Source organism: Phaeodactylum tricornutum, chromosome 26 (genome assembly GCF_000150955.2).
Source record: "Phaeodactylum tricornutum CCAP 1055/1 chromosome 26, whole genome shotgun sequence".
In the NCBI taxonomy this organism is placed as follows: Eukaryota; Bacillariophyta; class Bacillariophyceae; order Surirellales; family Neidiaceae; genus Phaeodactylum; species Phaeodactylum tricornutum.
The window spans coordinates 18600-40365 of record NC_011694.1 but is presented as its reverse complement, the minus strand read 5'-3'; the positions used below and the strand labels follow the sequence as shown (position 1 = coordinate 40365).

Here is a 21766-nt window from a genome sequence, read left to right as displayed (position 1 = left end):
TTGGCACGGGGCTTTGGAGAAGCGTCATTTTGCTTATGTTACTGTGAGCCATCGAATATGACTGTGACCCGAAGAAGTCCTATCTCTAACAGTAAATGGCCATTTGATGAAAGACGTCACGAAAATCTACAGACTGTGACTGTACGATTCCAAGTACCAGATTCACAGACAAAACGTAAGGGAGCCAGCGCTCGTCTTCGATCAGGATACCGGTGTATGCCATCAACAACCGTCAGACGTCCGTCATTCGCAAATACAGCAGGCAACGGCAATCCTACTAGACACACGACACTCGGCTTTTTATACAATCACCCCTCAAGGTACCGGACAAGCGTCGAGTGATCTTTCTTTCACATCTCTCTACTCGAATCCGGACTGTCTTTTCCTTCGTCCCTCCTACGCCAGAGTAACTTCCTTGTCCGCCATGCGCTCTTCGGTGTTCCTTTGCTCTGCTTCGGTCGCTGTTGTTTGGTCGGCATCGGCCCTCGCGACCTCGTCAGCACTTTCGTTGGTGCGTCCGTTTGATGTTCGAGGGGGTGCTACGTCTCACGTCTCTACCAACAGCAACAACAAAACGAGCAAGAATAAACTTGCGAGGGACCAAGTAACGTCTCAAAAGATCGGATCCAGTCCCGCTCGCAGTAGCATAAATAGCAAGAGTGCCCTGTTGGTGTCGCCCCCCGCCGTCGGCGATCTGCGTGGAGGTGACGCTTCAAAGGGAGGTACCGCCTCCATTCCCAATGAAGTCTTCAATCTCGTAAAGTCCATTGTCGGTGCCGGTGTTCTCAGCTTACCATATGGTGTAGCCGTCTTTGGCAACGCACCTTCGGCGCTCATCCCAGCGTTGGCCCTCGTTGCTCTCATGGGTAGTCTCAGTGCGTACACCTTTGGTCTCATTGGCCGTGTATGCCAACGCACTAACACCAGCTCATACGCAGCTGCATGGGACAAGACGGTTGGAACTTCGTCCTCGTGGCTGATCGCATTCTCATGCTTCATCGACTGCTTTGCTGGAAATCTGTCTTACTCCATGATTCTCGCCGACACTTTCGTCAACCTGCTGGCCTCAGCCGGAGTTGCCGTCACCCGTACACAGTCGCTTCTCGGTGTCACGGGCGCGGTTCTTTTGCCCCTCTGTTTGCTCAAAAATCTGTCCAGTTTGGCACCCTTTTCCCTCGTCGGCATTATCGGCATGCTTTACACTACTCTAGCCATGGGATTCCGATATTTTGGTGGCACCTACGCCCCCGAAGGCATCTACTACACCACACAACTCGCCACCCCCATCTTCGGGACGGCGGGAGCGGCTGCTGCGCTGACCCCTAAAGCACTCATCCTCGCTTGCATGCTCTCCAACGCCTTTATCGCACACTTTTTGGCCCCCAATTTGCTTGCAGATCTAAAGAACAATACAATGCGCCGCTTCCACACCATGATTGCTTGGAGTTTTGGAACTGCTGTGGCTATATACGGAGCCATAACGGCTTTTGGCTTTTTGACGTTCGGTGCCGCATCGAACGGGCTCATTTTGAATAACTACGCCGCCACGGATGTCGTTGCCAGCCTCAGTCGAATCGCCGTGGCTGTTTCCATTACCTGCTCGTATCCGCTCTTGTTTGTCGGAACCCGGGACGGTATTCTCGATTTGTTCAAGGTGGACGAAAGCAAACGCTCTCAGGCAGGCCTTCTCAACAAGGTTACTCTGGCCTTGTTGGGTGTTGTGACAGTGGCCGCTTCGCAATTGACCGATCTGGGTTTGGTGGCTAGTGTTGGTGGCGCCACCTTTGGTACTGCCTTGGTATTTGTTTATCCCGTCATTATGTTTCTGAAATCTCAAACCAAGCGTACCAAGGAAACCTTACCGGCCGCCACCATTGGCGTTCTTGGGGTCGCCATGGGTGCCATTGGCACTGTGCTAAGCTTACGGGGAGCCGAGCTCTAAAGCGGGAACGCTGTGGTTGTATGGACTTGTATGGACCGTCGTAGGTGCGTTGGTACGAACGGTGCACTTGCGCTATCTTACTCCGGATTAGATTCCTTTTGATTGTTCAAATAACAAAAATTACTTTAATTTCAAGTTATTTCCAAGTCGGTATATGAAAGTTGGTATGGTGCACTACAGTCAGCAAAAGTCATATATTAAGCCTTTTGCTCACAGTCCATCGCAATCTCCTCCTTTGCAGAGCACTTTCGCCCAAGTTGTCGAAGAGACTAGAAATTGGCAACGAATGCGACGTGGCATATTGAAAATTTATAACTCTGGCAAGGACATCGAACACGCATGGGTAAGCCAGCTTCGTATCGACAGTGAAGGTATTCCGGATATACTTACAGGTCACTTTAAATTCCCTACGTCAAATGTATATACTGCATCGCTTCTGCATTTGTCGGATTCTGTCTCCTTCCCAAAACTGAAAGTTGCACTTCCGTTCGATCTTGTGTAAAAAAAGGTAGGAGTTGGGTAGACGCCGTCTCATTCGACGATGGGTTGTTTGAACGATATAACGTGTGACACGGAGACGCCCGAGATCGCGACAATACTGGAAACGGGATCCATTGGTACCATAAGCAATTACTTGGGTAAAAGTAAAGCAGTCTCCTTCGTAGAGCGAATTGTGAGCAATGGAAAGGAACTTTTGTTTGTTTTGAACTGACAATACAAGCCGCTTGTCAAGCCGTTGCTGTGTTTTCAATTTGAAGAAATGTAAGCAAAACCTTTTCTGTTCGGGTAGTTTGCTGTTAGCTTGTTGTCTTTGTACCGGTGGGGTCAAACAATACGAGGCTTTCCAATTGCTTGCTTATGGGTTAGTAGGTAGAATGCTGACAGTGAGACAGATTGTGATCAGTTCCAGAAACCAGACATTTGGATGCTGCTGCTTTCGGATCCCCGACATCTAGCAAGTGTTTGGATGACTCGCTACTATTTAGGGTTAAGTTTTGTTTTGACTACTTTTATGTGATTCCTCTTGTGGTTTAATAGATAAAGTATTCTTTCGATGCAGCCCTCGATTCAAATTCGGATGCAGCAACCTTTTTGTCCAATCATGTACAGGCTCGTCCGCCAAGACTCAAGCCGTTTACAAAGAAAACTCTCTTGGGAGCGATTTGATGACCCAAGGTCCAGGCATCGCGTTTTCCTCGAGTGTTTGTTGGAACTCCGATTTGTGAGAGCCATTTCCAGTTCAATCAATCGGATGCGCAGTCTATTTTGATTACTGTCAACGATGTCTCGCAAAACGAAAGACTTCACTATTGCCAACAATAGTCTTCCCGAATTTGGAAATCCCCCTGACAAGCACAGCAGAAAGAAGAAAAGCAAAATCCGGAAGAAGGATCGACCATTGTGGTCGGCGCCGCGCACGGACGCGCCACTTACTGCTACAGACGGGGAAACCAACTCCGTTAACGAAGCTCTGGGCTATTCTCAATTTCATTCTCACGATGCCGAGCACGAATCTGACGACGGTTGGTCTGATACTTCCGGTAAAAGTAGTGAGCCAGACCTGGGGAAAGGACGGCAGGGTCTAACAAAGAACGCCGCCACGATCCAAACCAACGTCGCAGAATCTCGTCAAGCCGATCCTCCGATGATTTGCAATCTCCCTGTACCGGTATCCTTTAGTTCCGACGATGAAGACTCTAGTGGAGAGGATAGTGACCATGGATTTGCGCATTCCGCGCTCGGAGCATCTCCTTACACTGTCAAACAGCGGTCAAATGAAGACTTGACGCGAGACATCAATCAGCGACCTCCTTCCCCTCCCGCATCTCCGAAAAAGAATACGTCCGAACATTTCATTGGGTACCGTTCTATGGACACAAACCGCAAGGCAATTCCCCATTATTTGACACGCACAAGTAGCCGTCCGGACCCTAGCGATAGTCCAAATTTTCACAGCAGCAATGCCCGTCAACATCAGCACGAGCCGCAGTACAATCCAAACGAGCAGAGCTCTGTTGGTAGTCCTCGTATAAATGGGATTGAATTTGCCGGGAACTACGGAGATGGACGAGTTTCCGGCAATGAGAAGGGTACGCGAGGGTACGATCCTGACTACGAGAGTGATCAGACCGGCCTACAGTACATTCCAAGAGATCCGTACCAGGATTCCGATTATGATCTCCAAAACGATCCTCGATACTATCCCGAAACGGCTGAAAGCGGTAGTGAATACATTCCCGCAATCTATAACGCCGAATTTCCCGATGCCTCGAAGACAGACCCCGAGACCGGGTATTTGCCATCACAGTCGCAACTACTCCGAGAGGCCAATGATTCGATTTCGTCCAGCCAAGTTCAGAAGCGTGACCGGCGCACAATGACATGGCTCATTGTGTGTCTGGGATGCGCTCTCGTGGCACTGGCTGCTCTAACAGGAGGAATAGTCGGAGCTTTGGTGTCCAAAGAGGATGCCGATGTGGTTGAACTGTCGGAGCCAACGGAAAACAGTTCCCCAACCACGCCCGCTGCCAACATAACAAAGGCACCAACAATCCCAACTCTAGTACCCACTTCTTCGCCAGCCGATATTGAAGAGAGAACAGAGGGACCAACTCCATCTCCTCAAACATTCTCACCCACATCATTGGCCACAACGATCACAAGTCTTCTACCGACACCTTCGCCAACGAGAATGGAACAGAGTACAGAATTTCCTACTCAAGCTCCGCAAACAATTTCACCCACGTCCTTGGCACCAACGATCCCAAATCCAGTTCCGACACCTTCACCAACGGACACTAAAGAAAGTGAAGGAGAACCAACGCAATCTCCTCAAACAATTTTTCCCCCTACAACCGCTTCAAGCGAAGAAGGTACTAGCAATGCGCCAGCGGCCGCCATTACAAATACCCCACAAGTTGCGACAACGCCTGCGCCTGTTACCGGCGGTGGTGGTTTCGGAACTAGCGGTGGATTTGGCACCGGTGGATGGTGGCGGTAGGGTGGAAACTGGCAAGTGGTGCAGGCGCCTGGACTGATCAAGGACCTGACTTTAGGCACAGATTTTGCGATCATTCAATTCTCTTTGCATCCGTCTTTCAACCATTTTTTTCGTTTATCCCTACAAACACTGGAACAGTGGCAAGTGCACAAGTGTTCGCTCGGTGATACCCAGCTCACGTATATGGTAGCTTGGCTGATATTCTATTCTTGATTTCAACTGTAAACGACAACCGATTGAAGGGTCAAAATCCTGAGAGAAGCTCGAATTTATTTGGAGTGGCGGATTTCTTATTCGGGGCAACTAGCCGACGGGTTCCGTCGGTGAGTGCGGAGCCATTGTAGCAACCCGTGAATCTTAATGCCGGCGGGGTCTCGCAAATCGAATGCTCTTGCTGTCAACAATGACTATAAAAAAGGGCCCAAACCTGGCTGTTCGGTCTTCAGTAAGCAAGCATGTCCTGACTAGACATTCGGCGGCATCGCATTAACCGAAAATCTACCATCGCACCTATCTGCCGAGCGCCTGTTGATTGGACGCTCAGAGGTATCGATGTGCTCAGCAATATACAACTGTGTTTGGAAAAGAAGGGAGTCATGTATGAACTAAACATTCATTTCAACGTCCTGATATGAGTAGGTACAAGAGCCGGTATACCTCTAGAGATCAATCTATCATTTGCTTCCTCTATGTGTGCTGCTGTACTTTGAATGGCAGCGTACGATCTGGCTACGGCATCAACAAAAGCTCTTTGGAGAGGCGTGCTTTCTTACTGTTAACATGTTGACAGCGACAGAAATTGACAGTCAATGGGACAATCTAGTTGGGTCTATTTTCCATTTCCTGATCGTTTTGCAATGGGTGAATAGGTCGTTAATTTCGCTAACTGTAAATGTGACGCTTTTTTTGGATTGTTTACTTATATTAGAAACATCATGAGAGGAAGTTGTGTCTTGCCGTTACTATGTCTGAGAAGGCAAAGCACGCCTCCGCAGCCTCGAGACTTTTCAATAATCATTCGGGTTGTCATAGCATCTAGGAATAATAGTTTCTAGAGGGGAAAGTATCAAATTTGGTCATTAAGGAAGTATCAGTTTAGGTGGGGAGTGCTCTGTTAAACTTCCAATAAATCGCGTCGCGCGCACGACACTCCTCCGAACAAATTTTCGATAAAAATTGTGGGGTTCCGGCGTTCAACGCATTGACATCTTTGGCAGTCATTTCTCTGATGACCATTGAATGCAGTCGTTCTTGCGCAAGGAACCATTGCTCCCACCCTGCTTCGTCATAATTCGTGTGTGGCAACAGATCTCTCTTATGCAATAGGCTTCCTTCTCACAGTTAGTTCAGAGCGTACTGAATGATTATTGACCATGAAATACCGGCGGGAACAAGAAGATGATTCATCGGTATCATCCTCTGACTCCAGCTCGGCGTCGAGCAGTTCCAGTTCAAGCGATAGTTCGAAAAGTAGTGACACTTCATCGTCGAGTTCTTTTTCTTCCGCATCGTCATCATCATCCAGTTCATCTTCTGCCGATTCGTTCAACTCATCAAGCTCCGAAGATTACACGACCGGCGACGAATCCAGTGCGCATCCGGGAACGAACGATACCACGATAGAGTCCAGTGCCGCTCGGGTGATCAACGTTCAGGATGATAGCAGCAAATCGTCTCATTCGTCCAGTTGCAGTACGAGAAGCAAAAGTTCGAATGAGAGCGAGGTCTGCGAGTCGGAAAGTCATGTATCCGCTGCATATTCAGAGAATCAGAGCGCAGGTGCAGAGGTCCAAAGTAGTGAACTCTTGTCCACAGCGAAGTCCGATCATAAACAGATGGGGGACGAGGACGACTTTCGAGGTGTCGAGAAGCAAGACACATCTCCCACCGCACCACCGAATGTTACGGAAAACCACCCTGAGGAAGGGGATGCTTTCGCAGAAAGGGAGAATAAACAAACGAATACGGTTCCACCTACAAAAAAGAAACGTGGTGGGTTGTTCGGAATGTTCAAGCGCGGCAAGGTTTCGAAAGCGGCCGACATTGTGCCTCCCGCAATGCCAGCGATCATGAGCGAGTTCACTAGCCAATCATCGCAGCCAGACTCATCCGAAAAAGAGGCGAATATAACTCCAGCGCTTCAGCCTGAGCCACCCAGATCGAGCACACCAGAGGCGAAAGCAACTCAGACTTATAAATCCGAGCCCTCCCAATCGGCTGAGCCACAGACGAATGCCACTCATATATTTCACCTTGGGTCGTCACGAGAGCCTGAGCCAAAGACAGAGGAACCCACCAATGATCCTTTGTCTGCTTCTATCAACCAAACACCGGCAACTTTCGCAGACAGTGAGTCAAGTGCCATCACGATAGAGGAAAAGCCGCGCTTTAGCCTCTTTCGCAAACGGGGAAAACTGCAAGAGCCTGGTAGCAGTATAATGGCTAGTGGCAAATCGGCTGGCTTTCTGCGTCGTCGAGGTAAACCCCGGGAATTGAAGCCGGAATCGATATCGTCCGTGGCGGAGCTCGCACCTCTAGCCATTGTTGAAGTGGAAGCGAACAATGACAAAGAGACAGAGATCGTCCGACAGCTCGAATCTGTGGTCCAGGAGTCCGAAGGAGCCAACTTGGAAGGTGGCTCCTTGAAAGCGAAACCAATCCCGGCCACTTCTATTGAAATTGACGGGAAAGCCGACGAAATTGAGGATGAAGTTGAAGATTACCAGACGGTGACGGAAGCCGACATGGTTTCGGTGAGCTCGGAAGAGACCGATTCCAGTATTGAGGAATCGCAGGCTGAAGAAGAAGAATCGGACGATGATGTTTGCGACTCTAGTGACTCGTCCGTATGGGATGAATCAGCTCATGACGATTCCTTGGCTTCCAGGGATGTGTCTCAGTTGGAGATAGAGGGGAAGACGGAAGTTGCAGCTGATTCGGAGGAGATAGCAATGGATATACTCGAAGACTCAGATTCAGAAGAAGAAATCATCGAAGAGGTTGAAGAAACGTCCAGTAGTGACGAAGAATTTGAAGGAGACGAGTACGGTGAATATGGGTCGGAAGAGGAAATTGAAATATCAGAGAGCTCTGACGAATTTACCATAGAGATGGTTGACGAAAACGAGGACAATACTGAAGAGGAAACGAGCATAAAAAGTAGTGATACCTTGGAAACGCATTCCAAAGAAGTGAAGACCAAGAAAACATCTGCCGTATCGCCCGACCACGACACTTCCCCCCCCCTGAGCTCGGATCTGGCAGCCGAAATGGCCAGTCGAAGCGATTTGGCTAGATCTGATAAATTTGCTGCCGACGATCCCCTCCCTAGAAAGAAAGATGATTTCTCCAATAGAAATTCGAATCTTGTTTTGAGTATGCTGGAGAAAAGTGAACCGGCCACTCAGGAACGAAAAACGCCTCTTCCAAGGAGTTCTGACACGCAGGCAGCAAGCTTTCACTGTCAACAAGACTTTTCTAGTGACAAAGAAACAGATGGGTACAATCGAAATTTTAATGACAACAAAGACACTGACCTCCAGACCGACTCGATGCGTTCGGTCAAGGGCGGAGCTGCTGACACTGCAAAATTGGTTTGTGAAATAAAAGAAAGACAAAAACGTGGTTGGTTTGGTCATTTTTTTGGTGGTAAAAATGCAGGCCACAAAGTCGCCAGTGCAGAGGTCCAGGTGGATTCGATCGATTTGGAAGCCGCCGAGCGACCTTTGGATAGCATGTTTGACGTCGACAGCAACAAAGTAGTCGAAGAAGAATACGTTGAAGAAGTGGCGGATGCTTCTAGCAGTCTAGAGGCAGTCTCTCTTGATGAGGGTAGCGAAGTGCAGGTTGATGAGTATGGCGAAGAAACCACAGAGGAACCAAGTGACAATGTAGACTTGGAAGCGGTCGAAGATCCTATTTGGAACAATGATTTTGTTGTCTTTTCTGACGCTACCAGGGAACCCGAGTGCCGTGACGCTTTCAATACCTGTAAGGAACGTGAGATGACCCCGGTTCACGTCACTCAAGGCAATACGTGGGAAGACTTTTTCGATCATAGCAAATCAAAGAATCCAGGAGCTTCTAATGGGTCAAATGGAGTGTGGACCATGTCTTCCGTCGACTTGGAAGCCCAAGTGCTGGATTCCCGGAAAAATAAGGTCAGCGAACATAATCCAGGCACCAATCTCAGGAAGGATTCGAAATCTGGATCGAGAAAACGACTCAATGTCGTGGCGCTCCTTTTTCTTATGGTTGGAATTGGAGCCGGTGTCGGGATCGGTTTGGTCCTTGGTGGAGACGATAGCAGCAGAACTGTTGGCACTAGCAATCCACCCGCACCCGGCACCGTCACACCGTTTCCTACAGATTCTTCCTCATCGGAGTCGAAAGCCCCCACTCAAGCTCCTTTGAGTGCTCAACAGAGCAGCTTTGATCTCATGTGTGGTACTTTTTCCGACCGATGCGATCTCATTCGTCAACCGAATACTGCCCAAAATAGAGCAATTCGATGGCTCAACGAAAATCGATTGCTAGAATTTTACTCAGACGAAATCAAAATCGTTCGTTTCGCTTTGGCCACATTTTATCATTCTACCGGAGGAAACACCTGGACAAACTCTGAAAATTGGCTGTCAGACACCGATGTGTGCCTCTGGTATTCAACGAAGCCGTCAACGGCTTGCAATGATGAAAAGATGTTTGTGCATCTCGAACTCGATAACAACAACGTACAAGGGACAATTCCCGTGGAATTGAGTGGAATAAAGGCTTTACAAAGTTTGAGTATCAGCAATCCCATTGATACTTTCATTGAAGGCAGGATCCCACCAGAATTTGGAGCAATGACAAACATGGAGACATTTGTTCTTTCAGGCAATAAATTGACAGGGACACTTCCCACCTCTTTAGGCGATTGGTCCAATCTACGCATGCTCAATCTCAACGGCAATCGTTTCACAGGAACCATCCCGAGGGCCTACAGCTTTCGAAGTCTCACATCGCTGGACTTGGGCGATAATTTGCTTTATGGTGATGTTCCCGCATCGCTTTTCAGCACCTCTAGTAAACTTGTAAAGCTCGTTCTGGCCAAGAATAGTCTCCGGGGCACATTCCCTGCTTCGCTTGGCGAGTTGTCAAGCCTAGAGACCTTGCAGGCGGCCGACAATGAGTGGAATCAATTTCCCCTTGAAGTTACGCTATTGTCTAGCTTGGTACAGCTAGATTTGAGTGGAAATGTATTTGGTGGCTTGCTACCGCCACAAATAGGGAATCTCTCCAGTCTCCGTGAACTCTTCTTGAACGGCTGCAACTTTTCCGGTGGCATCCCGCCGGAGTTGTCGAATTTGACCAATCTTGAACGCATTTTGGATTTGTCCGATAATTCGTTGCTCGGTACTATTCCTTCTTCTCTCGGTAATCTCGTCAATCTTCGGCGACTATTTCTACAGAACAACAAACTGTCGGGTGGTGTTCCGTCAACGTTTGCGAGCATGACCAATATCAAATCGATTCGGTTGGAAAGTAACAGCTTGACCGGCACCGTGCCCGAGGTTGTGTGCGACTTTTACGAGAAAGTCAAGCCCGTCGGGTTCATTGATTGTGACGAGATTACGGCCTTATGCTTCTCCTACTGCTGCCTTGATGGGGGTGATTGCCAGTGCCGTTACATCGGTACAACGCAGGCCTTACGATGCTTCACAGCTCCGTAAAAAAAAAAGCAAAAATGCGCGAAGACACGCACACACACATATTCTTCAAACGCCCCACTCAATCCTCAACATTCTACTTTCCCTTTCTACTCGGTAATGCGTTCACGACTTTTGTCGGCGTTTAAGTAACAGTCGGGAGAATATTGTTTTGCTCCTATCGTAGCTAGGCATATTGCTGTTCTTATGAGTGAGTCAAAGTATCTGGGAGTACTACCGACTCACTGTCAACGAGCGATAAAAATTGGGAACGTTTGACTGTAGGTTGGAGGATATGTCCAGGCAATGGGTACCTGGTTGCCGAGTACGGCATACACTTGCACGAGTGGGACCATACAGTAAGCATTCCAAAATACGTAACTGTTCCGGTCTGTTCCAATTCACATCCCGCTTACATGATACTGTAAAAAATGGGAAAACCGCGAAGAGAACTAGTCCTTGAGATTCGAGTAATAAGCAGACCCTGTATCGCAGTGATTTCGGAATCAAACGATGCCAAACGGTAGCGTACGACTCTCGTACGCTACCGTTTGGCAACAACAGCGGATCGTCGAGAGCAACAAGCCCTCACCTAGCAACATTTAGGACGTCGTGGAATATTGCGAAAGCCAAAAGGAAATTGTCGACCACAACGGCATTGACTGTGACACGACTTAGAGAGAGGCCGTTGACAGTGAGTCAACTGTAAGATCAGGGAATTCAGAAGAGCATGAGTACGTTGCTGTGCATGCCACAAGAACAGCAGCAACTCCACGAAGTCGTCCGATACCAATCGATGCAATCTGGTCGTTTCTCTCCGAAACGGTGATTTTCTCCTTACGGCACCAACACTAACAAACGTGGTCCTTCACGTCTCCTCTGATTTCGCCATCGTCCTCACACACCGCACGTCTCGGGTCAATGTTTCCCCCCTCGTGGTGACGCTCTCACCGTAGAAGTTGCTTACGTACCTCATCCAAATTGAATGTCAATGAAACCTACCTGAACATATCAATACGAATTGCCGGCGTCTTTACATAACAAGACGACTTGCCTGCGAACCCTGACGCGCGAGCCTAGTACCAAATAATTAGTGGTCAGGTTATTGACCGCGAGGGAGAGATGACTTTGATTAATCCGAACGGTCAGTTGATACTGTCTACAATTAGCAACCATCGAATTTCTGGTAGACAAGAGCATATTTGGCTGGCATGGGGCCATTCATGCTGTGCAATAGTTGACTGTGATCGTGAGACTTTCGCTTTTTCAGATTGACTGCCTGGATTGATACGGTTCAGCAGTCGACCATGTCGGAAAGGGGTTTGTCGTCACCCCGCGGAAAGTCTACTTTCCCAGTGATACGTCGCAACAGTTTCAACGAAAGCGAGTACAGTCGATCATCCTACGAATCGTTAGGTCTCGTCGATCATGTGCATCGCCTGGAGGCGCTTTTGTCCAATTCGCTAGAAACCAGCAGTACACTGCAGACATGTGTCGATGAAGACGATGACTTGGCAGCGGAATTGAAACGGCTAGAACACGCAGAGCAGTTGCTGCGGCAAGAGTTGGAAGACCTCGAAGTAAATGGCGTCCCGAAGCCGGATTCATCGACGCAAGGCGTTTTTTCGAGCGACAATCGAGCTCGCGAAAGGACGCTGAGCGCTTCCAGAGAGGAACTGACAGTGAGCAATGTAGAAGACGACGACGACGACGCAGACGATATGTTTAACTATATGCTGAACTTTACGACTGGAGCGTCTCCCCTTTCCACTTCGAAAGGACGCCTGAAAACAGACAGCGACAGGTTCGATGCCATTTCAACCCCCCCGCACACACCGCCTCGAACCGTCCTGTCACCACTGCGGCAACGTCGCTTGGATGTCCTGGGTTTGGATGACAACGCTTCTTTCCACGAACAAAGCTGCGCCCAAGAAGATGGCAACACAAGACGGTCGTCGAGTTGGAGTGTGGAGGATTGGTCCTCCTACAATCAACCGTCGGAGGGGAGCCTCGAGTCGGAGAGCATCGAGTCTGGATCGGTATTCTCCAATCTAGGCGTCGCCAGCGTAGATCGCTCCTCCTCCTTTCCAGTGGACGTGCTAGCCCGTGGCGATGTTGACGATGAGGATAAACCTGTTAAAGCGACAAAGGTTGATGTATTGGCTGATGGCGATGTGGTTGAAGTGGAAGAGATCGATGAAGTGCCTCTCGAGGCTGCCGATACACTGGCATCCTCAACACCGTGGGCCAGGAGAAGGATTCACAATCAAACAGAGATGCAGCAGAGTAAATCCACAACACCAATCATTTCAAGTCGAAGTATTACGACTTCCGCAGACACAGTTCAAAGCAGTTCTATCGAAGTTAGTCGGAGTCCATCATCAGCAGCCATACCAAAGAGAATCCCCGCAATCACCCCCCGCCACACAAAGACACCAGAATATGATCACTTTCAAGGCCCAGATACCTCCTCTCAACATACCATTCCCACTCGAAAATCATCGCGAAAGAAAAATGAATGGTCGGCCATGCTGTCCCATTCGGGGAAAGCAAAGGTCATACTGCGTCCCTTGGCCAATGATCGTCCTGCTACAACAAGGGATAATTCAATGTCTCCTCGTCTCTTTCCAAAGACTCGAAATTCGCCTTCGGCGTTTGGCAATGGACATGCCGTCGAGACCCGCGGTATACTCCAAACGGAAACTTATCCGTCGTCGATCTCCAAGTGCGACGATCCCCAACGATTCGAAGATTTACAATCTTTCGGAGCGGGGAGTCAAAATCCGGCCCAGCAACAAGCCAATGACGAAAGCACATCGCGGCGGGTTGGAAGTCTCGTCTCGGCAGCTCCGAGGCAGGATACACGCCGGCCGAAGGTTCCTCACCGTATCGCGATGGGCTATGCTCATCACCAACTGCGAGACGATGACGATCAGGATGCGCAGGTGTCTACATGCGGATGGAAGTTCGGTGGCGAAAGGACTTCGAACGGAATATTCTTTTGCTTAGCCTTGATTGCATTGGTTCTGTTAGTTGCGGTGCCCACGGCGTTCATCTTGGGAAGTCGATACAACAAACCTTAAACCCCTCGCTGCTTTCTGTAAATTTTAACCGAGGCGCCGGTGCACTTTCCCGAATTGATGACAGTACCCGCTCTCCTTGCTCCGCTGTTGCCGCCCGCAAGGCCACGTTACGCTATTCCATCGACTATTATTCTACAGGCGGTGCACCGCACCTTGCCGGTATCCTGCACCTTTTTCAATATCACTAAACCGTTGTTGCATTCACCCTTTCAGCCTTATTTTGGGTGTGGACCAAGAGGAAAGGACGGGTATGTATTCCAGAGCACAATTTTGGCTTGCCAACCGGACTCCGCGGGTCGGTTTTACTATTTACCATTAACTACTAGATTCTTCTCACAGTTGAATAATTGCTAAAGACTTACAGAATGCTTTACTCAGGTCAAACTGTAAGAAATCCGATTTCCTGATAGTGAACTTTTTGCTAGTTGACAATGTTTTACTTACACTGACCCAGAGTTTGGTATAAGGACGGTAATAATAAACGTAGAGTAAACGCTCATTGCAGAGTACGAGAGCGGAAAGAACACTCCATGTGTGTGTTTACTGTGCCGACGCGTTCTGGTCGGTGTCGTATTCCTGCAAGCAGTTGGAGACCTTAACCTTGCGGGCTTGGCGTTCCATCTGATCATCTTGAGTGGAAGCTTGTCGCAAGCCTCCTTTTTCCTGGATTGCATCTTGAATCGCTTGGGCTTCGGCCGGATCCGGCGCCGGCGCAAAGGCCCCTTCCTCCCGTTGCGATTGCCGGACGAGTGCGTGAAGTTTCTCGTACAATCGGTCCAGAACGTGTGCTTGGCTGGCGGGGAGGATCAAGTTGTTGCGATGGTGTTCGAGGAGTATTTGCTGCGCCGTAATGCCGGGCCGTTGGTAGAAATCGGCGTTGACTTGGGGGCGCACGCCGACCACACCGCCATCGACGGAAACGCCCGCCGCAGCGCCCTTGGTCCATGCAATCGACACGTTGCCTCCTTTACGTCCCAGCGAGACCCCCAGATTGCGGCCGACTCCCAAAGTGATACCGACGTGACCTCCAATACTGACCCCCAAGCGATTGCCGTAGAACTGCAGTGCGGAGGGCTCCATTAGAAAAATCATAATATCTTGATAGACGACACCTACGGATAGGCCCCAGCCTTTGCCGCTGACGACACAGGCGCACGGATAAGTCCATTCCACGGTGTCGTCGTTATCTGGAACTCGCGATGGATTGGCGATTTCGGCTTTGGAGGAAGCCGTTGGACAGGACAACCTTTCTGTTGGAACGCTGGAAGAGGGCGGATCGGCTTTAGCGAGAACAATTCCAGTGGCGAGACTCCCGGAGAGAAGGAACGAGGTGGAGACTCCGGAGAGTAGCACGAGTCCGTAACAATCTCGGAGCAATCGGGACGGAATCCCTCGGATGCCCGCGCTGGTGGCTTGCTCGAGGACACGTTCGGCCCGGTGCACCATACCCGGCATCGTTGTGCCCTTCTCGGCCTCATCGGACGGGAGTTCGTCGTTGCGTGCTGCCGAAGCCGGAGACTCACTACCGAACCAGCGATTCATGAGGGTGCGTGTGTGTGTATTTGTTTGTGTGCGTGTGCGTTGTCGTACTGTTGTACGTGTATGGGATCGGAAGTGTCTGCGGTGTATATTGTCTAATCCGGTTGTGAGGGGACTGCGACTTGCTGTGAATTCTAGACGCTAGTGGCGGAGTTTTCGGAAGCTCTTGGAAGACGGACCTTCTTCCGTCATCGACGGCACCCTGATTGGCGGGCGCCATGGTTGTCACGATCACCAACAGTAAAGTAGGGTAACAGTATTGGTTTACAGTTACGGATAGGATAACATACCGTAGAACGCAACGAAGATGATCTCGATTCCGATCGATTCTATTCGAAGTCTGTTGGTATCGTGATCCCAAAACTGCATGTATATCTATATGACGTACGGACGCGATCGAGACGAAGCGAGCACGTTAAGTGTGAATGCAAAAGAGGAAAACCGCTATTTCGGCCTCTGCGACATGAAAAAATCGCTATTTCGGCCAAATCTGAAAGTTTTTAAGTACTTTTGATTGAGCGCGAAACGGCTTTTAAGTAAAATTAGCAATAAGAAAATAATCAAATGCTTGGTGTATGCTCTGTATATAATAATATAGTGGAGGTATCGCGCTGGCATGGATGAGCTGCTTCCAACCCATGAGCCAGGGACAGACTTCACAAAACTCTTTCCAGTCAAAAGTCCCAATCCGGGGACTGGGATTGAGCTTGCAGCTTATAAATTGTCGTATAGAACCCTGCTGGAGTCTCAACCATTGACATGCCCAGAAAAATTGTAGAAAGCTCTACCCTACATTGCCCAACTCCACTGCTCCCATTCCGACTTTGCATCGATCCAAACTCAAAAGGAAATCGAGAAACTGCAACGTGCCAAGCTGCTGCAAGCGCACCGCATCGAAGCAGAAAGGCAACGCGTCGCAAAGAAGCAGCGCGTGCCCGGGAAAATGAAGCCGCCATTGCAGCAGCAACTGCCAAGGCAGTGCCCCCTGCCTCCGGGAACAACAACGCATTCATCCTTTTCTGATCAATTGTCTGTTTCTACTTGCGCAACGGCTCCCCTATTATTGCAACACCCAATGGAAATGAGCCCCCAATACCACACGGAAACCAACCGGTAACATCTCCGTCCAATAACATTGTACAAGTGACTGTGACGCCTAGTCCCATTGTGCGCGTAGCAGACTTGGGAAATCATCCGTCACCATCCACTCTGCACGTCTTGGCAATTTCCCCATCAACCCCTATGGTGACTGCCGTCCAGGCTCCAGTGTCTCTGGAAAAGTCCTCTACTCCCGCCCAAACTGGAACTAGTCATCCGTATCCTTTGACCCTCCCACAAGCATGGCAACCATCATGTCCCCCCAATTTTTTGGTCACTGTTGTGAATGGAGCTATTGGTTCCGAGTGGCCTTGGTACCTATGGCAAACTCCAGTCCTACAGCACCACCCCAGCAATTTCACATCCCCTATGGCCGGCATTTGTAATATTCCAATGCAGACGTCACCAGTCTTTGCATTGGCAGGTCCAGAAACTTTGGCTATGGAATTTTTGTTCCCTCCGTTTGCCGTACCGTTCTGGAATTACAACTTTGCACCGTTTTCACCAATCCTAAGTGGAGCAACAGCACCTTTGCCATCCAACCCCCATCCCCGCTTACTCCACACTTGTCTTCTCATCCACTCTTACCAAACACAAACACAATAAAACTTTCTCAAAGCGTCCAAGCTGCCACGGCGCTGGCAAAGACCATAAGTGAGTCCGACGCCAGCTGGGAGAGACCGTCAATCCGAGTATTTGATATCATATCCATAAATTCCTCGATACTGTTCACCTCTGATGCCACCTTCTCTTCCAATTTGTGATTGTCACCTGCTTTCCAGCTGTTGCACCAGGAACTTGGCACATTCATGGGGACTTGTCACCAAGTCTGCTCTTAACTTGTCAAAACGTGAATGCGCATATCCATTGATGCGGTATGCCAACCAATTTACCCTTTGACGGGAGATTCCTGTACTAGTTCACAGGGAAAAAATGTTCCAGGATGATTGGAATAGACACCAAGCAACAATGCCGAAGGCAAATCAAAGTAACAACAATACGGAATCGCTGTCATTACAGCAAGGACAAAGCACGGGATTTCCAATGACTATCTGCCAAAAAAACTTCCGGTCATGTGTTTGTTGTTTCCCCAAGACTCGCCAACAGTGAAGCAAAGTCAACTCCATCCACATAACTCCAATACGCCAGTACTAGAACTACAAGAGGGAGTGCGACGTTTGTGAATGCAGCCCCAATAGGTCCACCAAATTTGTTCTTGAACGCTGCTGCTGCACGGTTTTGTTGCTTGGGAATAGCCGTTGTAAGTGTTGTTGTGCTATAGTCTTCCAATCCCTTTCTAAGTGTTGAAGGCAACTTTTTATTCTTGTGTAACAAGATCTGTTTCAAAAGCCAACAGTAAGTTTTCTTCCCTATTCACATCTTGTACCGTTTCCCATCTTCAATGACTGCAAGGTTGTCCTGTCAGTCTACGTACTCTACCCAAGTGCACTGTCAGTTGTGGCTACTAAAAGAAGAGACATTTGCAGAGTGGCATTCATTCAAAAGACTGGTAGTATATCCACACTTAATGTGTATTTGTTGTTCAAACTCCTGGGCTACAGTTTGTTCTCTGTATGTGTGGGGTAAAGTGTTCACAGTCAACTGCTGTCCTCTCTAGACTGATTGAAGCTTTGGTAGTGTATCCACACTTAATGTGTATTTGTTGTTCAAACTCCTGGGCTACAGTTTGTTCTCTGTATGCATGGGGTAAAGTGTTCACAGTCAACTGCTGTCCTCTCTAGACTGATTGAAGCTTGAAGGGTTGGAGGCAGCTCATCCATGCCAGCGCGATACCTCTGCTATATCATATGCAGAGCATTCACCAAGCATTTGATTATTTTCTAATTGATAATCTTACTTAGAAGCCGTTTCGCGCTCAATCAAAATTTTCAGATTCGGCCGAAATAGCAATTTTTTCATGTCGCAGAGGCCAAAATAGCGGTTTTCCTCAATGTAAAACCATTTGTGCCATCATACAGACTGTGTCGAAGGTCATTCACGGTCAGAAATTCCGTGGGAGCTTTCCGCCACACAATTGCCAGAAATAGCCCCAAACAAGACCTATAGCAAGAGAACTACCTAGATCCTTTTAAACCGCCTCGTCGCGTTGCAGTATGATTTCTGTGAAATTAATCTCCATCAGATGTAGGTAGCTGACTGGAAAGATGGCCAGAATCCTTGTGTTTCCAAGGTTGATTTGGTTCTGCTTGATATAAGAATATTTTGTGCATAACATACAGATTCATTAATTGACAATGATCTTCTTCGGACAGTTTTTGCGCAGATCGTTGTTGCTGGTCACTTTGCTGTGGGTCATGCGCTCAATGACAATGCGTCTCAAAAGGCGCATTGACGATACACTGTTCTCTGAGGATCGACAAAGCCGAAAAATAATTTCTGACTTGCGGTTGATCATGTTGCTCAAGCCAAGGGACACATCGTTTACTTTGTCTCCCAGTTCTTCCACCGCAGATTCTATATGGTAAAGGCCATCGTACCGGTACACATTTGACTTTGACTTTGGGCCACTTTTCTTTGCGACTGCTTTGTACTTATTGTGCAAAGCTGACGTGCGAAAGACCCGAACAGGATATCCCTTCTGCAAACTTGTGAGCATGCTCCCCCCACCAACACGTGTTTCTGCTGCAAAGGAAAATCTCACAAAAGTGTCATCCTCGCGATCCCGAGAAACTGTAATTGCATCACATCCCATGACTTTATTCCCGCTGACACTGCGCTGTGTGGATCTGTAAAATACAAGATTAATATGAGTGAGGGGTTACCTTTTTGAACTCGCACAACAGTAAGCCGGTTGGACTACCTCGACGTACCGATGGGCATTCATTGCCCGCAGCTGACGTCCGCCGTAGATGTCGCCCTCCCGCAAATCTTTTATTTCGTTTCCAAACGTAAAACACAGATCAGGTCGAGGCTCCAAAGCCGCCAAGTTGCATGGTTTACCGGAATCCTTTTTGAACACTTTTTGTGTGCCTGAACGAAAGACGACAATAATACGGCGCCCTTCTACTGAACCTTTACTGTGTTCATCGGGGGGGAGGGAATGAACATAGTGCTCCTGCATCTCTCCTGACCAATAAATGCGTGTGAATCAGAGGGTTCCAAAAAATTTAAGAATGCTTTATTTCGCATCAAAACGTACAAGTCGTTTCTATTTCACGTACCATCCATGCAGTATGCATCCCCCGGACCCAGTCGAAGCTCATGCTGTTCATCCACACCATCATCAACAATATCGCCGTTTCCCGTTTTTAGTTTCAACCGTTTGTTTCCTTTCTGCTTTGTCCCAAGTACAGTCCTATCCACAATTTTGGTTGGTTTAGGTTGAATCAAGAGTCGTCGAAGCGGAATAGGGGAAGCCACGATAACACTCAAGATGCAGGATTCGCCCTGATCGTCGTCGGCGTGTGCTCCAATTCGATCTTTGCCGTCTCGGTAGAATACTGGATTGACCCCAATATTCCAGCTCTCTACGCCAGCCCTTTTGCCCACAATTTTCGATAAGCGACAGAGCTTGGGGAGCCCTCGTAAAGGGCACGCTTTCATGCGCACACTCCCATACCTGTATCCGGGTTGCGGGGCTTCGGGCTCATCAGTAGCCTGCTCGTGTAGCAAAAAGTGCACCCGTGGTTCCGGCATACCTTGAATCTCATACTGACGAAATAAATTGCTAGAGAGGAGCTCTTGGCTCAGCGTCGCTCGTTGGGTTTTGGAGAGTAGTCCGGGATAGATTGTGACGGTACCACCGCGAGGCAGATGGATTTGTCGGCTTTTTTGGGTAAGGGCAGAGCGAGTGCGAGGATTGGTGAGCTCCGTACGTTGCCAAGGGCCCCATTTCCCGGTCGATATTTTGCGCCAACGGCTCTGAAAGAAAATTATAGTCTCGTCGGCCTCACTTACGGACGCGGGCAATTCGGACTCATCCTTGGATCGGTCGATGCCGTTGCTCCGGACAATCTTACTGTTCGCAGTCTTCTTCGGTGACCCTTGATACCAGGCAACGATCCGGTTAGTGACGCAACTTAGTTGTTGATCTTGTTGAGACCTGTCACGTATCACTTACCGTTACTTTTCAATTTGGAGGCTGCGGCGGTGCTTTGTCTCATTCTTTACCTTTCCGTGGATGGAATGAGGACAACGTCAGACATTTGTAGCGATGACCGACTGTGACGGTAATCAAAGCTTACTGTTCTCACTACCAATGCTTTCAAGAAAGCACAGTATTCGACACTACCACTCTAGATGTAGTAACACTTTGAACAGCGAACTCTCAGTAAACTTCATGACGTTCAGCAAAAAAGGTCTTCAGTTAGAAACAAAGCCTGTAGAGACTTGACAGAAACTGCGTGCGTACGTGCAGATCTGCCATCTTCGGTTTACAGTCAATTCAGTCCCACGAAATATGTTTCCAAAATTTTGACTAGAAAATGCCTGTGAATTATCAAGGTGTACCACGCGACTCACAGTCACGAGTTTCAATTTTGACCCCAAACTGTCCAAAAGCAAAACTCCTCTTGGCCGACTCTCGAATGAAGATTTCACCACTCCCTCCAGATTGTCGCCCGAAGTCCCCAACGAGGTTTGCTACCGTAACAAACGTCGGAGAGGAATTTTTTTTCAAAGGACGTGTAGTCAACTTTCCAATGTAAGCCATGTCCCCGGACGGCGACAGCGCCAAAACCAAAAACCAAGGAATAGCATATCGGAGACGAAAGTTGATTGTGAATAAGATACGATGGTTTTTCTGTAGCATTTTAGAGTCGATCGTGTTCGTTGTCGAGATAAAGCGAAAGAGCAACTTCGAAATTCGGTGGCCCGCTATTCGAGTACTAATTGCTAGCCCCTTTAGCTCTGCAGCTCCTCAGATACCCTCCAAATATATTTTCTTTCACCCGGTACTTCAAAGTAACGAAACGGCCCTGGGACTCGTAGATAGAAATGAAAGAACTGATTCAGCTTCCAGTCACCATCGATTGCATGCTCCGCATATAATTTTATTGGAAGGGGCGTGTGGGATTTTTCGGAGGAAACCACGACCATTGAAAAAGCGAGCTCCCATCTCAGATACAATCCACCGGCTGTGACTGACACAATCATCGACATGAATACGACTCACCTTTGTTGGTCTCACCTAAGGGGAGGGGGTATCCCAGAGTAGTAACTATGTACCTCGCTGTATAAAATTTATCCAAAAACTCTTCCTAAGTAATTCCTCTGGGATAGCAGGGTTTCCCTCTGGGATGTCTAAGTAATCACTCTGGGATAGCAGGGTTTTGCTCTGAGATATCAGGGTTTCCCTCTGGGATATCAAATAAGGTTAAAGCCTAAGGGGAGGGAGAACCCAGAGTAGTACTTTCCTACAATGATGTATAAAATCTATCTAAAAACTCCTCATAAG

At 48.6% G+C, this 21766-nt stretch overlaps 6 protein-coding genes across 6 annotated transcripts; 4 read left to right on the top strand and 2 right to left on the bottom strand.

The window, feature by feature from the left end:
* Positions 1-314: 314 nt before the first annotated feature.
* Positions 315-1942, top strand: PHATRDRAFT_49985 (predicted protein; the record flags this gene model as incomplete). Its single annotated transcript, XM_002184844.1, has 1 exon — positions 315-1942. Exon 1 carries the CDS (start codon positions 425-427, stop codon positions 1940-1942), a length of 1518 nt encoding a protein of 505 aa, XP_002184880.1. The 5' UTR covers positions 315-424.
* A 1282-nt stretch (positions 1943-3224) lies between these two features.
* PHATRDRAFT_49984 (predicted protein) lies at positions 3225-4961 on the top strand (the record flags this gene model as incomplete). Its single annotated transcript, XM_002184843.1, has 1 exon — positions 3225-4961. The coding sequence occupies one exon, from the start codon at positions 3225-3227 to the stop codon at positions 4941-4943; it is 1719 nt and encodes a 572-aa protein (XP_002184879.1). The 3' UTR covers positions 4944-4961.
* A 4790-nt stretch (positions 4962-9751) lies between these two features.
* Positions 9752-10492, top strand: PHATRDRAFT_3656 (predicted protein; the record flags this gene model as incomplete). The annotated part of the gene is made up of 1 exon (XM_002184842.1): positions 9752-10492. A coding segment is annotated over one exon (741 nt), but the record flags the coding sequence as incomplete, so codon positions are not given.
* A 1348-nt stretch (positions 10493-11840) lies between these two features.
* On the top strand, positions 11841-13901 carry PHATRDRAFT_49982 (predicted protein; the record flags this gene model as incomplete). Its single annotated transcript, XM_002184841.1, has 2 exons — positions 11841-13658; positions 13778-13901. Exons 1-2 carry the CDS (start codon positions 11938-11940, stop codon positions 13899-13901), a joined length of 1845 nt encoding a protein of 614 aa, XP_002184877.1. The 5' UTR covers positions 11841-11937.
* Positions 13902-14253: 352 nt separating this feature from the next.
* PHATRDRAFT_40822 (predicted protein) lies at positions 14254-15255 on the bottom strand (the record flags this gene model as incomplete). Its single annotated transcript, XM_002184778.1, has 1 exon — positions 14254-15255. The coding sequence occupies one exon, from the start codon at positions 15253-15255 to the stop codon at positions 14254-14256; it is 1002 nt and encodes a 333-aa protein (XP_002184814.1).
* Positions 15256-18545: 3290 nt separating this feature from the next.
* On the bottom strand, positions 18546-21346 carry PHATRDRAFT_49981 (predicted protein). Its single transcript, XM_002184777.1, has 5 exons — positions 20432-21346; positions 20269-20402; positions 19533-20232; positions 19182-19437; positions 18546-19097 (listed from the first exon to the last, which is right to left on the bottom strand). Exons 1-5 carry the CDS (start codon positions 20472-20474, stop codon positions 18596-18598), a joined length of 1635 nt encoding a protein of 544 aa, XP_002184813.1. The 5' UTR covers positions 20475-21346; the 3' UTR covers positions 18546-18595.
* Between the last annotated feature and the right edge of the window lie 420 nt (positions 21347-21766).

Excerpts from the sequence above, each read along its gene's own strand:
- PHATRDRAFT_49981 (XM_002184777.1), bottom strand. The coding sequence starts at position 20,474 with ATGAGACAAAGCACCGCCGCAGCCTCCAAATTGAAAAGTAACG. Across the intron at positions 20,403-20,431 it reads CTCCAAATTGAAAAGTAACG|ATCAACAACTAAGTTGCGTC; the intron begins GTAAGTGATACG and ends GGTCTCAACAAG. Across the intron at positions 19,098-19,181 it reads CGGGCAATGAATGCCCATCG|ATCCACACAGCGCAGTGTCA; the intron begins GTACGTCGAGGT and ends TGTATTTTACAG.